Source organism: Cebus imitator, unplaced genomic scaffold, assembly GCF_001604975.1.
Source record: "Cebus imitator isolate Cc_AM_T3 unplaced genomic scaffold, Cebus_imitator-1.0 Scaffold261, whole genome shotgun sequence".
Taxonomy (NCBI): Eukaryota; Metazoa; Chordata; class Mammalia; order Primates; family Cebidae; genus Cebus; species Cebus imitator.
The window spans coordinates 4507736-4529034 of record NW_016107576.1 but is presented as its reverse complement, the minus strand read 5'-3'; the positions used below and the strand labels follow the sequence as shown (position 1 = coordinate 4529034).

General features: G+C 49.1%; 1 protein-coding gene across 1 annotated transcript in view; it reads right to left on the bottom strand.

The window, feature by feature from the left end:
- TSHZ3 (teashirt zinc finger homeobox 3) overlaps positions 1–19600 on the bottom strand; it is a 76068-nt gene extending 56468 nt beyond the window's left edge. The window contains exon 1 of the mRNA XM_017499876.2: positions 19342–19600. Coding sequence (XP_017355365.1) covers positions 19342–19381 — 40 coding nt within the window. The 5' untranslated portion in view covers positions 19382–19600. The remainder of the gene's footprint in view (positions 1–19341) is intronic.
- Between the last annotated feature and the right edge of the window lie 1699 nt (positions 19601–21299).

Genomic DNA, 21299 nt, shown 5'->3' with positions numbered 1-21299 from the left:
CTGGGTTCCTCCTTTATTTCCTTTCAAAGAGGGTCAAGATCTTTTTTTTTAATTCATAAAAGCTGCCGTTCAATGACCAAAGAGGTTGGTTTCTCTCCGTAATAGCTCTGCCTCCCGGGAAACTTTTAGATTTGGGGGTAAAAACAAAACTCGCTAAACTCTCAGCAGCTGCCTTGAGTGAGCCTGAAGCCTCTCACCTGCCTGGCCCTCAGCCCTTCTGGAAACATCTAATGCCTGGCAGGGGTGGAGGAGTGGGCTGACCGGCAGGCATGGACCGGGAACTGCTGGCACAGGCCTCCGGAGATGGCCTCCAGGTTGCTTGGAGGTACCTTGAGGATTGGCCTGACGGCACCCAATGCCCAGCTCCCATGTGAAGTGCAGGGAAGAGGTCAGCGGCTGCAGCAGCCTGTCTTGTCCTTGGTCAGACCTTTCGTCAGCATTGCCCCATATCACGCTCTAGTTCTGTCTTCTCCTCCCTACCCAATCCCACCTTAACCAGCCACAGGGGATGGTGGGGTACGGAATATAGGTTGTTGGCCTGTTGTGTGTTACACACACATATCCTCCTGGACTCAAAATTTCAATGTGCTTTTAACAAGGAGCCAAGTGCTGTTTAAAACCGGGGGGGGAAAAAAGTCCAGAACGCCTAAGGGTCATGAAGCAGCCCACGCCATGAAGGTGACCCCGGACCCAGACAGAGGTGTCAGGAGCTTATTTTCCCCACGGTTCCTGTTGGCAGGGACACAGCTCTACCCAGCAAAGGTGGGCCGTACCCCAGGGCACAGGAATCAGCACTGACATGCCCACAGACTGACATGCATGCTTGTCCCCCACAGGCACGGGCATGTCCACAGTCACCATGGTGGCAGAAGGACAATGGGAAACGCAGGGCCTGCCAGGCGAATTCCAGCAGAGATGAGCTTCCTAAAAATCCCCTTTCTCCATGAGAGCTGACTCACCCAAAGGGACACCCCATCCTTCCCTCTATGAACTGAAGGAGGGAAACGGCGCATGTAACGCTGGCCTAAGAAAAACGCCTGGGCTAAACCAAAACATCAGTGATGCAGAGGGCGCTCAGGGAACGTGGACACCTGGCCTTCCTGAGCTCACCTGCACCAAAGCCTCAGGAAGCACGTCTGTAAAACCACTCCCATAGTAAGCGCTTCATTATCTACTTTTGGTGCAGTGATGAGCTAAAGGGGCATTCATTTTCTTTCATAGCCTGGAACAGCTTATTTATCCTTTTTTTGTCTTTGTCACTGATATTTCAGATCTGCTGTGAATTGCTGATTTTTTTAAAATAATTAATCTGTACCCATACAACCACCAGCACAATCATGGTCCTCGTGGTACCCAACAGATGTGGCCGAAGCACGCCCTGAACCTTCCCGACGGTATGTAGCTGGACCCTGCTTGCAGAACTGTGTCATAACCAAGGGAAGTCAACTCAAGATGCATTTTCTGGAAATGCCATGGATACACAGAGAGGAGACACTACAAATAGTTGCAGGGAAGGAGGCCGGCGGCTACATTCGCTGTGTCACTGCGGCCAAGGGTTCTGGGTACCTTATGTTCACTGCTCGCCACCTACTGTGGTGTCAGAGCTGTCTGGTCCAGCCGGGACAGTCAATTGATTTTCACAGAACGTCCATTTTATGTTTCCACAACAGAGCAGGCTGCACCTTCACAAGCAGGGCTGGCTGCTTCTGAGGGCAGAGCGGCTGGGCCCCAGCCAAGCCTGCCTCCCTGACTGCAGAGGATGTCAGCTCCCCTGGGCACTTTCTTCTGGGCAGGGGCAAGGAGAAGGAAGGGAGAGGAGGTACATGAAGCAGATGTCCTCCGTAAAACCAAGGGTGTTCCCTTCTCACCCTCTCCCTTTTCCACTCTGAGTCTCCAAAAGAATGCATGTTTCCATTCACAAAAAAACAATATGCATCACCAGTGGGGGCCAAAGAAGACCCTTTTTCTAGTACAGGCAAAACCCGGGCTCATCCTCCTTCTTCCTTCAGCTGTCAATGAGGTGGTGTGTTCCCTGTTTCCTGACAATATAATCATCATAAACTTTATTATTACATCTGGAATTTCACGATATGCTTAGTAATTGATTACAGAGACACAACCCAGAATGCGGCTCCCACTCGCTCTGCCACGATTCCAGTAACCTAACTGCTTAATACCCCTGGAATGTATAAACAGTGTTAACCGCTGCATTCCCCGCACTGCTATGGCAGAAGGGAACCATGGAGCTGCTGGGACTCAGAAAGCACAAGGCCGTTTTCACTTACTGAACATAATGTCATGGGATGGAAGCTGAGATCACGTTTTTTGGACCCATGATGACCGACGGACCCTTCATCAGAGGTGATTGGCGGGGGCGGGTCCACTAAAATGATCAGTGGGGAACTGAGATGCATCACGAAGTCTGCATGGGGCCACCACTCACCCCTACTTAAGTCTCAGTTTCGTGGGGACTCCAGTTTAGGGGGCTGTGATTAGTGGGGTTCTTAAAAAAGCTGTACAACTCACTCTTTCTAATTTTGTGGCCACCATGATATGAATGCAATGCACAGCAGAGAAAAAGCCACGTTGGGTCAGGCCTGCAATTAGAGTGGCTAGTGTACTTACTAGCTCACAGGAAAAAAAGGCAAACAAACAAAACAATAACAAAAAAAAATTAAAACAGTGCTAGGCCAGGCACATGGCTCCCACCTGTAATTCTACCACTTTGGGAGGCCAAGGAGGATAGACAGCTTGAGCCCAGGAGTTGAAGAAGAGCCTGAGCAACATGGCAAAACCCCATCTCTACAAAAAAATACAAAAATTAGCCAGGCATGATGGTGCATGCCTGTGGTCCCAGCTACTCAGGAGGCTGAGGTGGGAGGACTGTCTGAGCCCAAGGAGGTTGAGGTTGCAGTGAGCTATGATTGTGCCACTGTACTCCAGTCTGGGCGGCAAGGGAGATCCTATCTCAAAATAAGTAAATAAAAGAATCCAGGGGTGAAGGCCAGGCTCAAAGCATCTGGGAGTTGGGGCCAAAGAAGGTCGATGGGAACAAGGCGTTTGTTCCCTTCCGCTCCCACCCAGGTAGGGCCAAGAGCAATGCAGCTGCCCTCCCTAAGCCTACCCCAACTCAGGAGGCTATGTCCAAGGACATGGGAGCCCATCTCTAGGTGAAAACCAGCTCCACTCCCCCTGCAGAAGCGTGCCCACGCAGCTCCTGTGCCTACATTCTCTCCCCTGTAACAAGTCAATTTACAAAAACCAGACCCATCGCAGCAAAGGGACCTGGATCAGCCCTTCTCATGCGCATATCATCTTGAACCAAAACAGTCCATTTAACCAGCAAATCCTCAGCCAACCCCCTGGCAGGCAGAGCGTGTTATCTCTCTAGGCAGATCCACTTTATAAACCACTGAAGAAGTCTCATGGAAGGTTCTGTTTGCAACAAAAAAAAAACATGCTGATGTCTCCCCCAACCTGAGCTCTTGGGCCCCAGTGATGAGGATTGAGGGGGTTTTAGAGCAGGATGCTCGTCCCAGAGCTGCCTCTCCAGGCCAAGTGAGCCATCACTCGGAGACCACCAGCCCTCCCTGAACCTTGGCCAGCGTGTTCCCGTTAAAAATGGCCCTGCCATTCACCTCAGCCAGGTTCCCCCACGCACGCTAATAAGTACTTGTTTGTTGAACTGAAAAATCATTACCACAGAGCACGTCAAGTAATGAAAGATGTTTTCCTCGCAGAAATGTTAAATACTTCACTTCTTTCACAAGGAGCGTGTACATGTGTTTCCAAATAATACCTTGCTCCCTCCCCACCCACACTGCATCAGAAAGTGTGGAGCTCCAGGACCCAATTTGAACGAGCTCATATTGCATAGCTCTAAGAACCAAGAACACACTGTTATTTTATTTATTTTCCTTTGCCCAGGTGACTACGTGTTCGTTCTATTACTTATTCACCTAACCATCTCGGTAGGCACCTCCGTCACGTAGGGGAGGGTCCATTCTGCCTTACAGTTTTATACAGAATGCAAGAGAAAATAACACCACCGCAGCCTCATCTATTACGCCGCCCGTAGTATTTGCTAAGTAATATATATGAAAGAGCCATTTTACTACAAGCCCAGAGCAGAAACAAAGGCAAGAAATGGAATGGGAACATTTCACCACGTGAAAACCACTGATAACCCATCTTCTCCTCTGGCAAATATGAATCTCTGCCCCCTTGCAAAAGCTTTTTGTTAGGCAGATGAGTAATAACAATTTCGTCTTATGCATACTGAGGTCTTTTAGGTGTTTTGGAATGTCTCTACCTACAGGGAACCACAGTGGTTAATTTGGGCTGCCTTTCCCTCTCATCCTAAGGCTTCAGGCAAAGCCAGCAGAGTGGGGGCCGAGCCTGCTTTGAGTCTATGGCAGCTGAGTTAGGAAAAACCAAAATGACTTCCAGGTAACCTTGTCTCGGGGAACTACAAGAGGCAAATGTATGTCACTTAGATAGAACATTCAAATATCAAGTTGATGCCGGGGTCAGTGGAGTTTTGGGTTTTCTCGCCATAATATACGGCTTTGAAAGTGGTGGCTCTATCCCGCCATGCCCCCTTGAGACACAAGAGACCTGTGTTTGGCTGGGCACAGTGGCCCACGCCTGGAATCCCAGCACTTTGGGAGGTGAGGCCGGTGGGCCTGAGCTCAGGAGTTCGAGACCAGCCTGGGCAGCACAGTGAAATCCTGTTTCCCCTAAAATGCAAAAAAATTAGCCAAGCATGGTGGCATGCCTGTAATACCAGCTACTCGGGAGGCTGAGGCAGGAGAATTGCTTGAAGCCGGGAGGCGGAGGCTGCGGTGAGCTGAGATCACGCCACTGCACTCCAGCCTGGACGACAGAGGGAGACTCCGGTTCAAAAAATAAATAAATAAATAAGAGAGACCTGTGTTCATTCCCACCTCCCATGTCAGAGAATCCACAACCCAGGAACAGAGATGCTAAAATCCTGGCCAAAATGTATACCCGCAGATCCCAAACCTCCTCTAAAGAATAAGCAATCACCCCTTCTTCCTGCCCTCTCTCTCTCTGTCATGTGTTCAGTGAGTCACTCAAACAGCTGCCAGGGGTTACCTGGAAGGGCAAGAAACACGAGATCCCAACCAAAGCTCCAGGAAAAATGACCTGCGTGAACTTCTCAAAACTTAGACTTTCCCTTTTCTTTGCCCATTGCTTGTTTTCCTTTTTCAAGAGGGAGCAAATCTCACTCTAATTTCACTAGCATTAAAGGTTGACATTTTTTATATGTGAATTCACAAATCTACCATAAATGATTCACAGGATCTTTCTTCCTTTGCCCTTCCCTGACGAACCGCCACATTTTGGAACCACGTTGGCTGACATTAAGCAAAGCGCTTTCTCAGCAATTATTTGGAAAGGAGAGATGGCAACTACAAGAATTTCTCTCCGAGGACCGGAGGAGCTACCCTGCTTCCCACTTCCAAATGGCCAGGTCTCACAGAAGACAGGCGGGCCCCCTCCCTCGCCCGGACACTGCCACCCACCTGAAACTCTCACACCCTGGCCAGGCATCTACTAGAATCTGTGGCATTCCTGCAACACACCCGGTTGTTGGTCTAGAACAGGTACTGACTGCCCTGGAAAATGCTGACCTTAAGGACAACTGCTATGTGATCAGAAAACTCAAGAGACGGGTTGTCTCCCAGTCTGACTTGTGAGCTTAGAAGGCCACCAAGGAGATTCCAGCTCAGGAACCCAAATCGTCACCTGAAGTTGAAGCCGCTCATTTCCCTAAAGGCTAAGTTCTGATAAGGAACACTACCCCCAGCCTCCTGAACAGGTGAGACCTCTGTGAGGATGCCAGCAGGCCTGGCAGGCACCTATGCTTCTCTGGGTCTGTCTATTTCTCTATCACCAAAAGGCCAGAGCTGTGTCACCCCTGTGGGCTCCAAGTGCATTCATTACAGGAGAAGGTGGACATCACCCTAGCCTGAAGTGCAGCCTCCAGAGACTCCTCTAGGGTTCCTGGCAAAGAATCCCCGGTGCTGTGACACGCAGGGAGCCAGGGACAGAGTCCCTAGTGCACTGATCTGGCGCACCCTGAAAACGGTGTCCCAGCTCAAAAACGTGTTGCTTTCTTCCTTTTCATGAATTCTAATATTCAAGCCTTTTTTCCTCCTGCTAAATTTAGAAGTCCTGCTATTCTTCGGGAAGAGAATGGTGTGAAAATCAAGCATAGTATCCAAAAATAAAAGAGTAGATCTGTTTCAGGGTTTGCAGCATATTTCACTGAAAAGCAACTCCAGATATGCCACTTTCTATCTAGTTTTTAATACATTTTCCAATTCCTCCGGAATATTTTAGCTTCAGAAAAAGCCAGAACGAACTTCCTAAACTACGACGATTTTTTTGAGGCTCAAAGGGGCACCCAAAATGGTCTTTAAACCATGGCTGGGGGCCTTTTCAGAATTCGATGCCAGGTGATCGCTCTCTGGATGGGACTCTGCAGTGCGCTTTGTGGGACCACACGGAGAGAGATTCGAAGTAGGATGGATAGATTCTCCAGGCCCTGGGGGACCCACAGCGTGTTCCAGTTAGGCGAGAGGCCAGAAGAGATGCACGGCTCCCTCTGGGCATCCTGAAGGTGGACAGCATGGAATGTCTTTCAAGCTTCCCACCTTCATTTTTTTTTTTTTTTAAATCTAGTTATCTAAGGAATGAAGTTGTTTGAGACCCACCAGGACTGGACAAGGGGTCGGATCCTGGTTAGCAGGGCCCCACTCCAGCTCTTCGGGGTCTAAGACTCTCTGGAAGAGTCGAGTGAGGGCTGGGGAATGGAGGGAACAGACACGGGGCGCCGGTGGGCACCTGAAGACCCCAGCCCACGCCTCCTCGCCAGCCAGGGAGGCCAGAGATTTGTAACAAAAAGTTAGAACTCTGTGTCAAACCCTTCAAGCAAACAATAAATATCACTTCTGCTCATAATCGGACTTCTCTCCAGCATCGTCTCTGAATGTTGAACCTTTTTCAATTAATTAAAAACTATGCTCTGCAGAGTGCATATTTTATCAGCCCTCAGCTGCTTAAGTGTCTAGAAAAGACCAGGCAGTTTTTCTTTCTTTCTTCCTTTCTTTTTTTTTTTTTTTTTTTTTTTTTTTTTTTTTTTTTTTTTTTTTTTTTTTTTTTTTTTTTTTTTTTTTTTTTTTTTTTTTTTTTTACAGGCAACCCAGAGCAAGTACTTGCAAGGGTCATATCTTTTTAATTATCTTTTCTCTCTTTGATTAATTATTCCGTCTGACAATAGCGTGTTTCTAATGCTATTCACCTGCCTTTGATGATTGACAACTTTTCTGTCTGATTCAGAGCAAACAGCTGCTGCCACAATCTCCTAGCAACCCGGGTGTGATGGATGAGCCCCCAAGATGGATGGCTGCAATAAATCATGTCTCCAGCCATAAAACTGAGAAAAGGGGATAAGAAGAAAAACGAACAAAAAACAAAACAAGGTTTCTTCCCATGAGTGCACTCAGTTCCTTACCAATTATACCTGAAATGGACTTTGCACCTATTAATAGCAAAGTTTTTCTAATCGGTAAAAATGGGATGGTGGCATTTGTATCCAAGGTATTTACAATTGTTCCTGCAAATTGGCACTTGTACGCCAATTACCTCCAACACTGCCCAAGTGCAAGGGCAGATGATCAAAGTTTTGCCTTCTTCCATGAAGTCTCAGCAAGGAACAACATCACCTTTGTACCATTGGCTACGGTTCCAGGCACCAACAAAGAATACTAACCTGATTCCACCCAATTTTTGGCAGCAGCTGGACAACACCAAAAGTGCATTTTAAGTCATGCTGTGTGCAGTGCAAAGCGTTAGGCTTTGAATAAAGTTATTTCAAAATGAACACACACACACACACACACACACACACACACACACACACACAAAGTTGCCTGCAGTTGATGAGTGACTCAGTACCATTTCCATTTCTTTCCTGTTCATGGCAGTTGCAGGTGTTTTACGTGTCAGGGAAAAGTTTGTCCCAGAAGCAGCAAGATATGCACATTCAGCCCTTCCACAAATTCTAAATTCTCATTTCTTTAGATTAAAAAAAAAAAAAAAACTCTTCTGGTCCAACTTTCTATCCCACCATTTTTAAAAATTAATGTCCGCACTCTAAGTCATACAACGAGCCTTCGATTTCATTAGCAACCCCAAATAAAGTCACATATTTAATAGAATCCCCGCCAATTAAATTTGCACTATCGGGGCTCTCCCAGTGGTGGAGCCCCAGGAGGAAGGCCGGGAGAGTTTCTGTTTTCCTTTTTCCACCAGGGAAGCAGGCTGCAAGGCCTCTGGCAGCAGAAGAGGTGGAAAGGCCGGAGCCTCACCCGATCCCCAGGCAGCTGGGGGCTGTCGGTGAACAGAGCTGCGTCCCTGAGTACTTCCAGTAGGTGGGGGTGTCCTGGTGCACACAGCTCAAGGGTGCAAACCCAGAAGCGATTAACTGGCAGGGCCTGGAAACAGCTGTCCACATCAGGCCTGGTGGGGGTCTGCTGGGGCCCTGTGGGGGGACAGAGCTCAGACACAAAGGGGAGGAGGCTGCTGGGAGCCCGGGCCGGGAGCCGCAAAGATGATTTTTTTATCTGAAATATTCCTGAGATGGAGAAGTCTTTACGTTTCTTCATTCTCACACTACTAATCAAGCCAACCAAAAGATTTTTTTAATAGTTATATTGTGCTAAGCTTTTCAGATCACGGTGGTTTTTCTTTTCTTTTCTTTTTTTTTTTTAGCATGACATGGAGTTTTTAAAAAAAAAAATCAGACAAGGGTTCTGGCTTCAGCAACTACAGCTCTGTTTATATTTTAATGTTTTGTACGTGACTGCTTCTGTGGGGGAAGAAAGGGAAAGACAGAGAGAGAGAAAGTTGCCTGTGAGCCTTCGTGTAAATCACAGATACTTCATTTTTCTCTGTGTCCTTGGAAATTATTCAGAATTAAAGCCTTCCTCCCCTCCACCTTTTTTTTTTTCTTTTTTTAGTTGGGGGGAGTCTTCTCTATTGCACATGGGAGGGCTTGTGTCCGGTCAGCTACAATGAGAAGCCAAGGCCAATCGATGGAAACACACACACAGGCCCCTACCCTGCCCCAGCTTGTCCGACTCTCAAGTTACAGGTTTACACGGCAAGTCTAAATAATATTCAAAATGATAAATGGTACCCGAAGCCCGGCATCCACCATCAATCTTTTTTTAAGGAACATCCATCTTCAATAACGCTCGTTTGAATCATGTGAAGTCAGGAGCCCTGAGATTCATTTATACCACTCTTTGCAAGCCAGGGTGGCTTGAATGATACCTGTCAACCTTTTTCTTTTTTTTTTTTTTCTCCCCTTGACTAATGGGGGGGAAAAGGCAGGGAAAAGAGAAAAGGAACGAAAAATAAGAAAAAAAAAAAAAAGTCAGAAGAGCGTCAAAGGCTGAACAGTATGGTTTAGCAGATAATATGAAAGAACACAACCTCTCCTGTGCCTCTGCCAATCTTGCGCCCGCCATGCCACGCACCCAGCCATCCAGAGGCAGGCTCTACCCGCCTCTCCCCTGCCCAGCCTCTCTCCTCCCTCTCCCTCTCGCCAAATCAGCAGAGCTCCCTCCTGCAAGCCACAGGGTACAGTACCAGGAGGAGGAGGAGACAGCCTCACATGGACCTGGGCTTCCCTCCCCTCCCTGTAGTCTGGCTGGGGCCCATATGATAAATGACATATGTCATTCTGTCAGGAGGGAAGGGTGGGTCAGTGATGTATGACTCTGCTGAAAAGGAAATCGACTGTTTGGCATGGTGCGGCTCTTCTCCACCAGGATTTAGTTTCAGAACTCTGAAATGAATTCTCCGACGTTTCAAGTGCATACTTAGGGCAGGGTGATGGGAGGCCTGGGAAATCGTACTTCATCCTCCCCCTGCCCTTCCCATAGCAAAAAGGAAAAAAAAAAAAAAAAAAAAAAAAAAAAAAAAAAAAAAAGGCGTGCTGCTGCTGGATACCTGCAAAAGGCCACGCACGTGTCCAAGTCCCTAGCTGTCGCAACACCATGGGTTATTAAAAAAAAATGTGACTTTAAGTAAAAAAAAAGAAAGAAAGAAAAGAAATTAAGTGGAGTCAGGTCAGCCCTTTATTTATTTATTTTTTAATGGCAAAGGGCTGACACAAAAGCAAGATAAAAATTAGCATGTTTGAAGTAATCGTCCCGCAGCTTGACATCTGCATAGTAAATTTTAAAGGAAAAAAATGTGTCAGACAGCCATGAGCCGCCTCGCCCTCCCCCTTTCATTAGCTCACTGCCAGGGTGGCACTGCTGAACCTCATTATGGCGAGAGGATTTATGAAGCTGAACCCAATGGCAAAGAAAAGGCATCTGTCAATAATTGTAGGGAGCTGCACTCACAGCTTTGAAATCTCATTAAGTATGCAGTTATCAGGCATAAAGATCAAAAACATTACTCAACTCCGACAGAATCTTATGGAGGAACATTAATTAGCAACAGGCCTACAGTACAAAAAAAAAAAAAAAAAAAACCACAGACTTCCTCTCACACCTGCCCAACCCACAAACCTAAAGCAACACTCCCCCTCCCGCCTGAAAAAAAATAATTCCCAGCATCTGAAACTGATCAAGAACATGAAACAAGAGAGACGCACACAGAAGAGGGGAGAGGGAGGGAAGGGGTGGGCGGCGGGCAGGGAGGAGGGGAGAGGGAGGGCGGGGAAATTCAGTTGAGAAAGCCTTGGCGGTGAGGAGAGAAAAGGAAGAAGCTGTCAAACTTGAGAAGGATGTCAGAGCGGGCCCTGATTACTGGGGGCCTACAGAGTTCTCAGACTTTTTATCATCCTCACCATCAAAACCAGCCCGGGAGTCACTGCCGGGAGGACTGGGGACTGTGGGTTTGCAGCCCAGGTCCAGGGCCAGGCCCCAGGACACTGTCCTCCAGCCCCTGGTTACCTGGCAAGCAGAAGGCTGCAAGGCCAAGACCCAGGAGGCAGGCCCTGCTTTCCCCAGCCAGTCTGCACCCAGCTGGCTAAAGCTGGCAGCAAGACCCACCTTCACAGGCTCTGGACACAGGCCAGGGAACCACTGCGTTCACCTTCCATCTCTCAACCACTGAAATACACTTTTTTCTTCCTCCAAAGAGACTGCAGCATCCCCTTCTCACACATGCACCCTGTTATTTGATTTCTCTATGTGATCCCTTACTGAAAAATACAATATAGACGGGCGAAGAGGCACATGGAAACTGTCAAGCTGACCCTGGGTCCCTAGGCCTCCGGACCTCTGTTAACACTTGGGACAAGGTGCAGCTTATTACGAGTGTCCAACAGATCCACATGCTAGTTTGACTCTAGGATCTCCAGGAAGGTAAAATTAAATGGCAAGTGTCCTGCCCCGCCACATTCTTGCCTCTTGCAAGCTGCATCGGCAGAGTAAGGTACATAATGTACACGTGTTTCAGAAACATCCCACCAGTGTTGCACACTTGGGGTCTAGGCAAACTTCCCTGAGAGCCTGTGGTGGTCTGGATCCAGGGTAGGTGCACAGAGGCCTGGTGGGGTGGGGGTGCATCTCGAATACCATTCAGGTTTCAGGCCAACAGACAACATCAGCCACTCCGGAAGCGGTCATGCAAGGGTGAGGCACCGTCTCTAGCCCTCCCATGAAAGGTGTAGGAAAATATTAAAGTAAATATCCTGCATTTTATTTCCCTTATTGCACTGTTATAGAAAGGTGGCCTTCTCTGCTTACCTGCTAGCATGCACTCTCTCTCTCTCTCTGTCACACACATACACACACACACACACACACACACATACACAGCACTTTCCACAATGTCACATCATAAGAAAACCTACAGAACTGCTCCTTTGATCGGAATCCTCTGCTAACATTCTCTTAGCTCCTCATTCACTCCTAGGCCACATTCTTCCCTGGTTCCACGGCTACTTCTGAAGTGTTTACCTCTCTGGTCTATTCAGAAGACAATGGTCACCTTTGCAGAATTAGCCACATCTTTAAGGAAACGGGCATTAAGATTCCTAGGCAACCAGCTTGGATATCCCTCCATGCCAAGGCCCATCTTTTCCAATAAATGCCTCTCCTTTAGCATATCAATGAACTCAGCTCGAATAAACTGTCACCTATGACCAAAAATAGTCAGGAACACTTGTCTATAAACCAGACTTGATGAGAAGGCATTTTAGCAGGAGTATTACAATAAGGTGTTTATATTTTTTATGTGCTTACCATATTACCTTTATTATGTGTAACATCAAAGTGATTATAGCAATTACATCTAACAGAATTAATTACAGAACTTCCCATCATTCCAAGATACATAATGCATTAGAGGTAAGCCAAAGAAAGAAAACATCTTGATTGTAGAAACTATTGTTGGGGTGTATTTTCTCTAGCAGCAATGCCACACCAACGGCAGCTTTCAGAGCAATGGAAACTGAGGGGTTTAACAGGAAGGAAGGAGCTGTATTCTTTTAAAATGAACGCACACTTTTTGCTTAATAGTACGCTGGCGATAGTGGACATACAAAATCAATTTAATTTTTTAAGTGTAAATCTTTAAAAGGTGCTGGTTAATCCACCCAACCAATGTTACTACATAAAGCAGAAAGCACATGGGTGAAAGACTTACAAGTCTTTACGTATGCAAAATAAATTCACTCAAGGCTTCATTAATATTAATTTAAATTCAAAACCCATTTACATTAAATTGTTCATTAAAAATTGCCTATTTTATGCAACATGCATTTCTCAAAGAACTCAGAGGAAACTGAATACATAGGACTAGATTTAATGATGGCAATGGAAAATCAAAAGTAAATGAATTGGAGTCATTTCACGTACATTACCAACCAGCCCTTTGCTCTCCATTAAGGATGGGTTCCAGTTTGGGAAACAAATATATATTCTGAGTATTGTGTTTTCCACCGCTATAAACTTGTAAACATGACCTTTTAACCTATCACAGAGGAAAAAGAAGGAAAACAAGAGAAATTGGTAGAAGGGAGAAGGCAGCCAATCCAAAACTGGGCTTGGAATAAAACAGGGATGGCTCACCTTCGAGTCTCACCTGGACTGACAGTGCATTGAGAGTTAGGCTTGTGCTTTTTAAAATGTACATCGGTTAGCATCTGCCAGTGCTCACCTGGATCTAGAACCATCAGTGTCTCTCCCCCTTACACTCTACCCTTTACAATCCTTTATTTACAATCATATTTTGTGACCAAAAATATGATGACAAGGAGTTGGGAAATTCTTTGTGCCCTCCCTCCTGAAGAAAATCTGAACTTACCCTGTTTCCCCAACAGCTGTTCTGGATGAAGAAAACACAGTCATAATTAATAACATGTGTCCTGACAGTACGAATTAATAATTTATCATTAAGCCCAAACAAATTTAAATTACTCTTCAAGAGCCACACCTTTGCATATCTGAGAAAATAAGGTGAGGACGTGGTTAAAATGTCCAGGTAACGTGACCTTCAGCGAACTACTCCCCCCCCACCCCCCAACTGCATCTCTTGGACTATGGTTGCTGAAATGCTAAAATAATTTACAGAAGTGAAAGTAATTAAACCCTAGAATCTAAATGCTGATCAAACTAAGTGCATGTGCTAGAAATGTCTTCTTTTTTAAATGGGGCTTATAAAATATTCAATATTTGGTCAAGGACACTATGTAATCTTTCTAATAAAGATTCCTAACCCTATAGTATGACAGTTGTTCAGGGAAGTGGTCATAAGAAGATTACGTTCTATTACTGTCTTTTTTTTTTTTTTTTACTTCCAAAAATGCATAGCGTTATTCTAGTCACAAACAGTGACCTGAATTTTTAAGTCTATTTCTAAACGTAAATTTCTACAAATGGTGAAAAATTAAGAAAAGCCACCAAGTCTCTGTCTCCAGGCCTTGCAATTCGGGTTTGTTTGTTCGTTTTTTTTAAGAAAATCCAGAAAGGAGGGGAAATATTGATAGCCATTGTTTAGTGGGATTTAAAAATTTAATGACTAACTGCAAATACTGGAAACTGGAATTAATCTGTCTGGATTTTTTTTTAAAAAGGCTTACCGACATTTAAATGCATGTATCGGGACACTTTATCAACCTAACATAAAATTGTCATCTTATCTTATTATATGACTATTTTATGCACGTGTCAAAGAATTTAAAAATGACTGCCTGTCTATTGAGTCTAATTACAACTGCACATTATCTGTCTGGATGTCCCAGTCCATATCATTGTTACTAAATACAATATATTGTATTCACCTTTCATTTTTAACTTCAGAGAAACCACAATTTAGAGCATAACTAAAACACACACACACACACACCACAGTGAACACCTGCAAGGATTTGGGATACGTGATACCACTGTTTCCTTCTGCTTTTTCCCCTCTGTGGGCTTTCACGGTGATGGTACAGCCTGTGACAAAGCAGCTGATCTGAAAGCTCCATCTACCTACCTGGGCTGGACGCTAAAACGGAAGGGTAGGAAGGGTAGACACACATACCCTACTTTATTTCATTTTTATTAATTTTTTTTACGACACGACCAAAGCTATTTTTATCCTCTGCCCACTGACAGGCAGGGATGAAAATGGGGCAGGAGGAAAGCCTTACAAACTGCCCTTGGAATAACTGTGAACTGTTGCCACCCTTGGATTAAACATGGCTGTGTGCACCAGGACCGGGCACTTCCGACTCCTTTCCTCTCTGCCTCCCCGTCTGCCTGCCTGTCTGCGGCATCCCTGGCCCCAGCCTGACTCTGGCAGGACACGTGTAAAAGAGAAAGCACCACAAGAGGTGCAGGCACTCTGCCTTCAAGAAGGTAGATCCTTTCTCTTTCCAGAAATCACAGAAGTGGAGGGCGGGGGTAAAAGGAAGGGTTTTCATTCTCTCAACTCACCTGGGTTTCACGGCATTTCCCACGGCCCTGAGCAGTCACCTTGCATTCTAATCACCTGACAAAACAATCTTTAGCAAAAAGAGGGGAAAAGGCAGACGTGTAAGGCAATTTAGGGAATCGCTGCTGAGGCATCAGTTATTGACTATCTGGCTCCTGTTTATGAGCGCGTTCAAGGCAAAACTGAGAACAAAATGACAACATCAACAGCTCACAATCAAGTGTGGCCCTGGAGAGCACTGAAGCCCTAACTGACAGCTGTCAAGATAATGGGGGCACCGCAGCTGATTCTGGAAGGTTCTCTTCCCCGCGTGGACGTCCAGGGGAATAGCCTTGCCTCCCACCTCCTTTGTTTTTCTCCTTCATCTTCTTGGTTTTCCCTTTTAGAATGTGCATTGTTGCTCTCATTTCGTAGGAAATGGGGGAAGAAAAATCATAGAATGGTCAAAACCAGTCCCTCTGCCACCTTGCTACAAAGTAGAATATCTGTTCAAGGAGAAATACGTGGCAGGTCTGAGAGGAAATAAATTCCCAAAGCTGAGGCCGAAATGCCCTTCTGAATGCTCCATGTGCTTCCAAAACAGAAGGGAAAAGCTCCTCCCCGAAACTGCCAGATATGTGGACCAGACTTAGGACGGTGTCATCTGGACACCACCAGGTGGGCCACCTCTTAGGCACGTCCATGCCTACTGGCAACATGGAACCCCCTCTGCCTGTTCCATGGGCATCCGCCGTGTTCTGTGATACCAGCAGGGGGGTCCAAGTCAATTTCACAAAAGTCAAGATGCTTGAAGATTTAGCCTCGCCTTGCTTTTACCACCTAGGAACTCCATGGAAGATTACCCCCTTTCAAAGAATGTAGCTCACTGGCAAGTTGTGGTTCAATGGGTTTTTCTTTTTTTTTTTTGGGGGGGGGGAAGCATAAGATACAGTGTTTTATGACTTCACATTTTCCTCCAGAAAATTAATATAAGTAAATAAATTATCTGCTAAGTATTACACTAAATAAAATTTTTCTGAGCTTCTTAGAAATGTTTAAAAAAACATACTACAAATAGGAGAAAGTCATGCTTTAAGCAAGAGATAATGGTCATTTTGCCTAAAGGACACTGTCCTTCCCTACCCCCACTCCTCTGAACTTCTAAAGGCAGCAACATCTGTCCAGAACAAATGTACAGACCCCAGAAATTACAGGTCTCAAGGAAGCAAACTCCCACCCTGGTTTCTCTTTAGCAGGTAGAGAAACCTCTCTTTCCCTTTGAGAAAAGACACTAAGCCATGCATAGTTTCTATCAAAAAAAAAAAAACCCTAAAATACAGAAATATGTATTTTCAGGGATTCTTGGAGCCTGCTTCGGCCTTCGGGAAAGCACTGATACACTGGCCTTGATATAGACTGTGTGTACCTGTGTGCCACGTCCGCTCGCCCTACCCAGCTCTTGGCCTTTTGTGGTTGTTATTCTACCCCAGACCATTAAAAGGGCCCTAATTCCTATGACATGATTATCCAGGTACCAAAGCCCATTTGTCACCTGCAGCAGAAAATTGAGTTAATGCACAACTAAAGGCAGCCAGGACTGTGTAATATCAACTTGATTACATCAAACTAGCTGCAAACCTAATTCTGCTGGATGACACTGCGTCGGTCTTGTCATCTCCAATCATTAAAGCTGTCAGGAATCCATCAGGTTTACAGCTAATTAGGTGAACACTAATGAAGCTGGCAAAACAACTTTTCTTTTTTTATGGCTGAGCGGACCTTTCAGTTTGGAGGGGAAAAAAAATTCTCGAGTCTTCTCAAGGTTGCTGGGGACTGGATTTCCAGTTACCAATCAGCAGACATCTTTCTTTTTCCCACTCTCTCTCTCTATCAGTACAAAGCAATCAATTTGTCATCACTCTCAGTATGCCACAAAAGCTGGCATGAACCTTATAACTTGCAGCTGGGAGAACTAAAAAACAGGAGAAAAAAAAAATGGGAAGTTTCTTGTCCATCCAAACAAACCAACCAAAAAAACACCCCTGTGCACACTTATCACTAGCCTAAATGTGGAGTTTTTTTTTCCCCCTGCACTCTTCTTAAATAAGTAGCTCTTCAGTCAGCCTCCACCCCCTCCTCCACATGTCCATTAGGCAGAGGCATTCTGATAAAGTAAATCCAAAACCCGAGTATGGGAAAGAAAGAAAGCACTCATGCTACCAGCTTCTGATTGACCATTAAGCTATTGATGAATGTGCCTGTCAGGAGAGAGACAATTAAATCAAATATGAAACAAAGTCGTTTTGACGGGTCATTTTGATAGAGCAAAACCATTCTTCCATCTCATATTAGTCCTGCAGTCAAGTTTTTTATATAATGAATTTTTCTTAACTGACCTGAGATTCCCTGCCTGGCTTTTCTCTTTTGAAATAATAATTTTTAAAAAGGTAAGAAAAGGTGAGTGAACAGGTTGCTCTAAAAATAAATAAATAAATAAAGCCAACAGCAGGTTCCCTCCTCCTCTGATATTTTCTGGAGGAAGCTATCAACTATAAGTCTCAGATTGGCAGGGTGCAACCGAAGAGATGAACTAGAGACAGAGTTCTGAACCAAATGTAAAGATGTAATCACATATGGTTCATTGGATGGAGGCACACACATACCTTAAAATGTGTATCCAAAAAGGAAAGAAAAAAAAAATTTCAAAGACTGGAAGAAGCCCAAGACATTCCCACTACTCAACTTTGTGAAGGATTCCTCCAAAGTTTCAGAGTTTATTTTGGGTAGATAAGCTCATTGCTTGAGCCTGGAATTTAAAGTAGAAGGTGGGACGGGCAAGAAGCTAGCTCCAGGAGGTTAACTGGGGAGGCAGCAAGCTCCCTACAGTCACTCCTGGAATTTTCAAACTTTCTGAATTTGGGCAACGCTGAGGACAGAGAGCAAAACCTGCATCCTAAGCCCCCCAAAGCAACCCTGTTTTCTTCTGAGATTTTCTGAAGACACTGACAGGCAAGTACATTTCTGGGAGAAGAGAGAATTATCATTCCTTCTCTGTGACCCCGTCCGTGTAAGGGGTCTGGAGTCCAGAGGGCACCAAATGTGTGAGATCCCCTGGCAGTGCCGGCTGGCATGATGGAAATTATGGGCACTCAGGGCGCCATGGGTACAACGCCTTCTTCCAAGATGGGTACCAGCCAATGCCCTGACCCTACTCTCTGCCCTTTCCTCTAACATCAAAAGAGAAGTAAAAGAAAGGAAGAGAAAAGAAAAGAAAGGAAGTCCCACTTAACCCTCCCCTTCAGGAAGCATCTGAACCTCTGCACATCTGAATGTTACTCATATCAAAATACATCACGTCCATATGTGGTCCTCTCGGCAATCCGCCCCAAATCCCAAAGTTGCACTGACAGGGCCCTCCTGACGTCACAGAGCTTGGCCTCACTATTGCAAGTGATTTATTGATGTTTATTGGGAATGAATAGATCAAAGGCACCAGCATGACGGGCGATCAATCAGTCATCAAATCAAGGATGGCAACGGGCCAGAAACCTTCTTTCAGGCTACATGCCCCCAACCGACATTATTGCAAAATAATGTTATGTGTGTGGGTTTTGTTTTGTTTTCAATGATGCTTTTTCCAGAAAAGAAAGAATCGGCTCAGTCGTAACAGGAGTTGACATTCCTCGTTGAAGGAAAAAAAAAAAAGGAACAAAAAAAGTACTCAGACACGTCCCACAACTAAGTGCTATGCGGAGATGAGGGTGGGAGAAGCAGTACAAGGAAGGGGTGGGGGCAAGGAAACACAAACAGGGGAGAAAGAAACGCCAGCTTCTAACATGGACTTGCCAGTCATCTGACAATACCCAGACCCTGTGCACTCCGGTTTCCACCGCTGTGCCCAGTTTGGGCCCAAGAAATGAGGAATCAATCGGATTAGCACTAAGGTGGCGGAGGGGACAGGCTCGCTCACTCGCTCGCGCTCCTTGGCTCGGTGGACACCGGGCAGTCCCCCGCCGGTCGGCCACGGGAGGACGCGGAAGGTGTCCCGGGGAACTCAGGTGACCCCGCCCGCCCCCCACAGAAAGAGCCAGACCCGGGCTGTTTCCCATCCCCTCTGCAGCCGGAGAGCCGAGGAGGCAGGGACCCGGCGCGGCTCCGCGCGCCCAGCGAGCAGCTCCCCAAGTGGGTGCGAGAGGGAAGAGGGTAGAGCGCGGCGGGGCGTCCGGGGGGCGCCGGGTACCCGAGGCGGGCGCACGCACCCAAACAGGAGAGCGGCGCCGGGAGTTACTCAGCGCCGGCGGAGGAGCGGGGTCGCGCCCGCCGGAGGCGTCGGGCGAGCGGAGGAAGAGGAGGAGGAGAGCAAGAGGAAGGGGAAGCGGCTCGTACCTGCTGCGCGCCGGGGCGCCTGCTGCTTCCTCCTCGGCATGATGCTTCTCCGGCGACTGCCGCCGCCGCCGCCGCCGCCGCCGCCGCCGCTGCCGGGCTGAGGACAGGGAGGGAGGGGCGGCGGGCCCGCGGGGGGGCGAGGCGGGCCTGCTCTCAGCCTCCCCCCCGGAGAGCGGCCGCCCGCAGGATGCTGCTGCGCCCAGGCTCTCCGCGTCCCCCCCGCGCCGCGCTCCGCCGCGAACCCCGAACGTGCGGAGGGAAGAAGGAGGGCGGGCGAGGGAGGCTCGCGGAGGGAGGAGCGCAGGGGGGAGGAGGAGGCAGAGGAGGAGGAGGAGGAGGTGGAGGAGGAGGAGGAGGACCGCGCTGCCGGCGGAATGGGAAGTTTGACAAATCGCTCCAGAGGCCGGAGGAGGAGGGGGCGGGGAGGAGCGGCGGCCCTGCCCCCCCGCCCCGTCCCCTGACGAGGTGCGCTGGGTTCGGGGCTGGGGGGCGGGGAGAGGGGGAGAGGGCGGGCAGGGGGGTGGGAGGAGGAGCGCTGGAGCGCCCCGGGCCGGTCCTGCCCCGGCCCCCGCCCCCGGGCCGGGGGTCAAGGCATCCGGGGGGACGCGCAGCCGCCGCCGCGGCCCGGGGCTCGGCGGTCCAGTCTTCTGCCCGCGGCGCGGCTGGAGCGGCGGCGTCGGCAACAGGCAAGCTTAAAGGAAAAGGAGATGATCGTGTCAATCGCCCGCCCGCGGGGGCGCCGCGCCCCCGCCCCCGGGCCCGCCTGGGACCCCCGCCCAGCCCGCGAAAGGGGTGCCGCCCCTCCGCCTCCGCCCCTTGCGCACACGCAGGGGCGCGGCACCCGGCCCGCCGAGCCCGTCCCGGGGCGCTAGCTACCCCCCACCCTTATTCCCACCCCGCGTTCGCCCCCGGCCGCCCCCAAGCTGCCCCGCCCGGCCCGCACTCCTCTCCACCCGCCGACTCTGGAGCCCCCAGCGCGGTCCCCGGGCCCGGGCTGGCGCCCCCGGGGGATGCCAGGGCCCACGGGCGGGCGCCCTCCCGGGAGGAGGCAAACTGAGGCGGGTGGGGGCAGCCCTCAGACCCCGCGCCACCCAGCTCCTCCCCCAGGACCCGGCGCAGCCACTTCCCCCAATTTTTTTCCCCGGACAAACTTTCCTGGGCCCGTCCCGGGGGGCGAGGTGGGAGAGGGTTCCTTCAAGTTTCCTCTCCTGACTTTGGGATGGTCAGGGTCCCTCCACAGCGCCCCTTGCCCCTTGGGAGCCGGGCCGCGCCCCCCAGCCAGGGCGCGGGCTGATCCTAGGGCGGGACGGGGGCGGGAGAAGGAAACCGGGCTCTCCTGCCCATCCCCCACCAGGGCGCACCCCGAGAGCTGAGGGGGCCTCCGCGCAGCGTCCCGCGCCCGGCCTGCCGCTGTTGCTGGACTAGTGGGATTGATTATTGATTGGTGATTCGGGGTCGCTGAGGCTCCGGGCGGGCCCGGCCGGTGGGCCGCGGGGAGGAGGAGCTGGCGGGGCGGCGTTGGCGGCCGGGCGACGCGGGCTCACTTACCGGCGGCGACCAGGGCGCGGGTGGGCCGGAGCTCAGGCGGGCGACCCCCGGGCGGCGGCGGCGGAGCGGGAGCCGGAGCCGGAGCGGCGCGGGCGGCGGCGCATCGATGCGCTGCGGGCTCGATTGCGTCTCCCTGGGCCCGCTCTCGGGCCGGGAATGGGGCGGCCGCGGCGGGGCCGGCTCCGGGCGCTGCCGGGCGGCGGCGGCGGGAGCGCGGGGGCGGCCTCCGGGCCCACTGTCCCCGAGGCGGCCCTGCGCCAGGGCGCGCCGGCTGGGGCTCTGGCGTTCTCGCGGGCCCCGAGGCAGCCAGTCCCGGCGAGGGCGGGCGCCCCGCGCTCCGGCACCGGCTGCCTGAGCGCTCCCGGAGCGGCAAACCCCAGATTTCTTGCTGCTTCTCTCCTTCTTTCCCT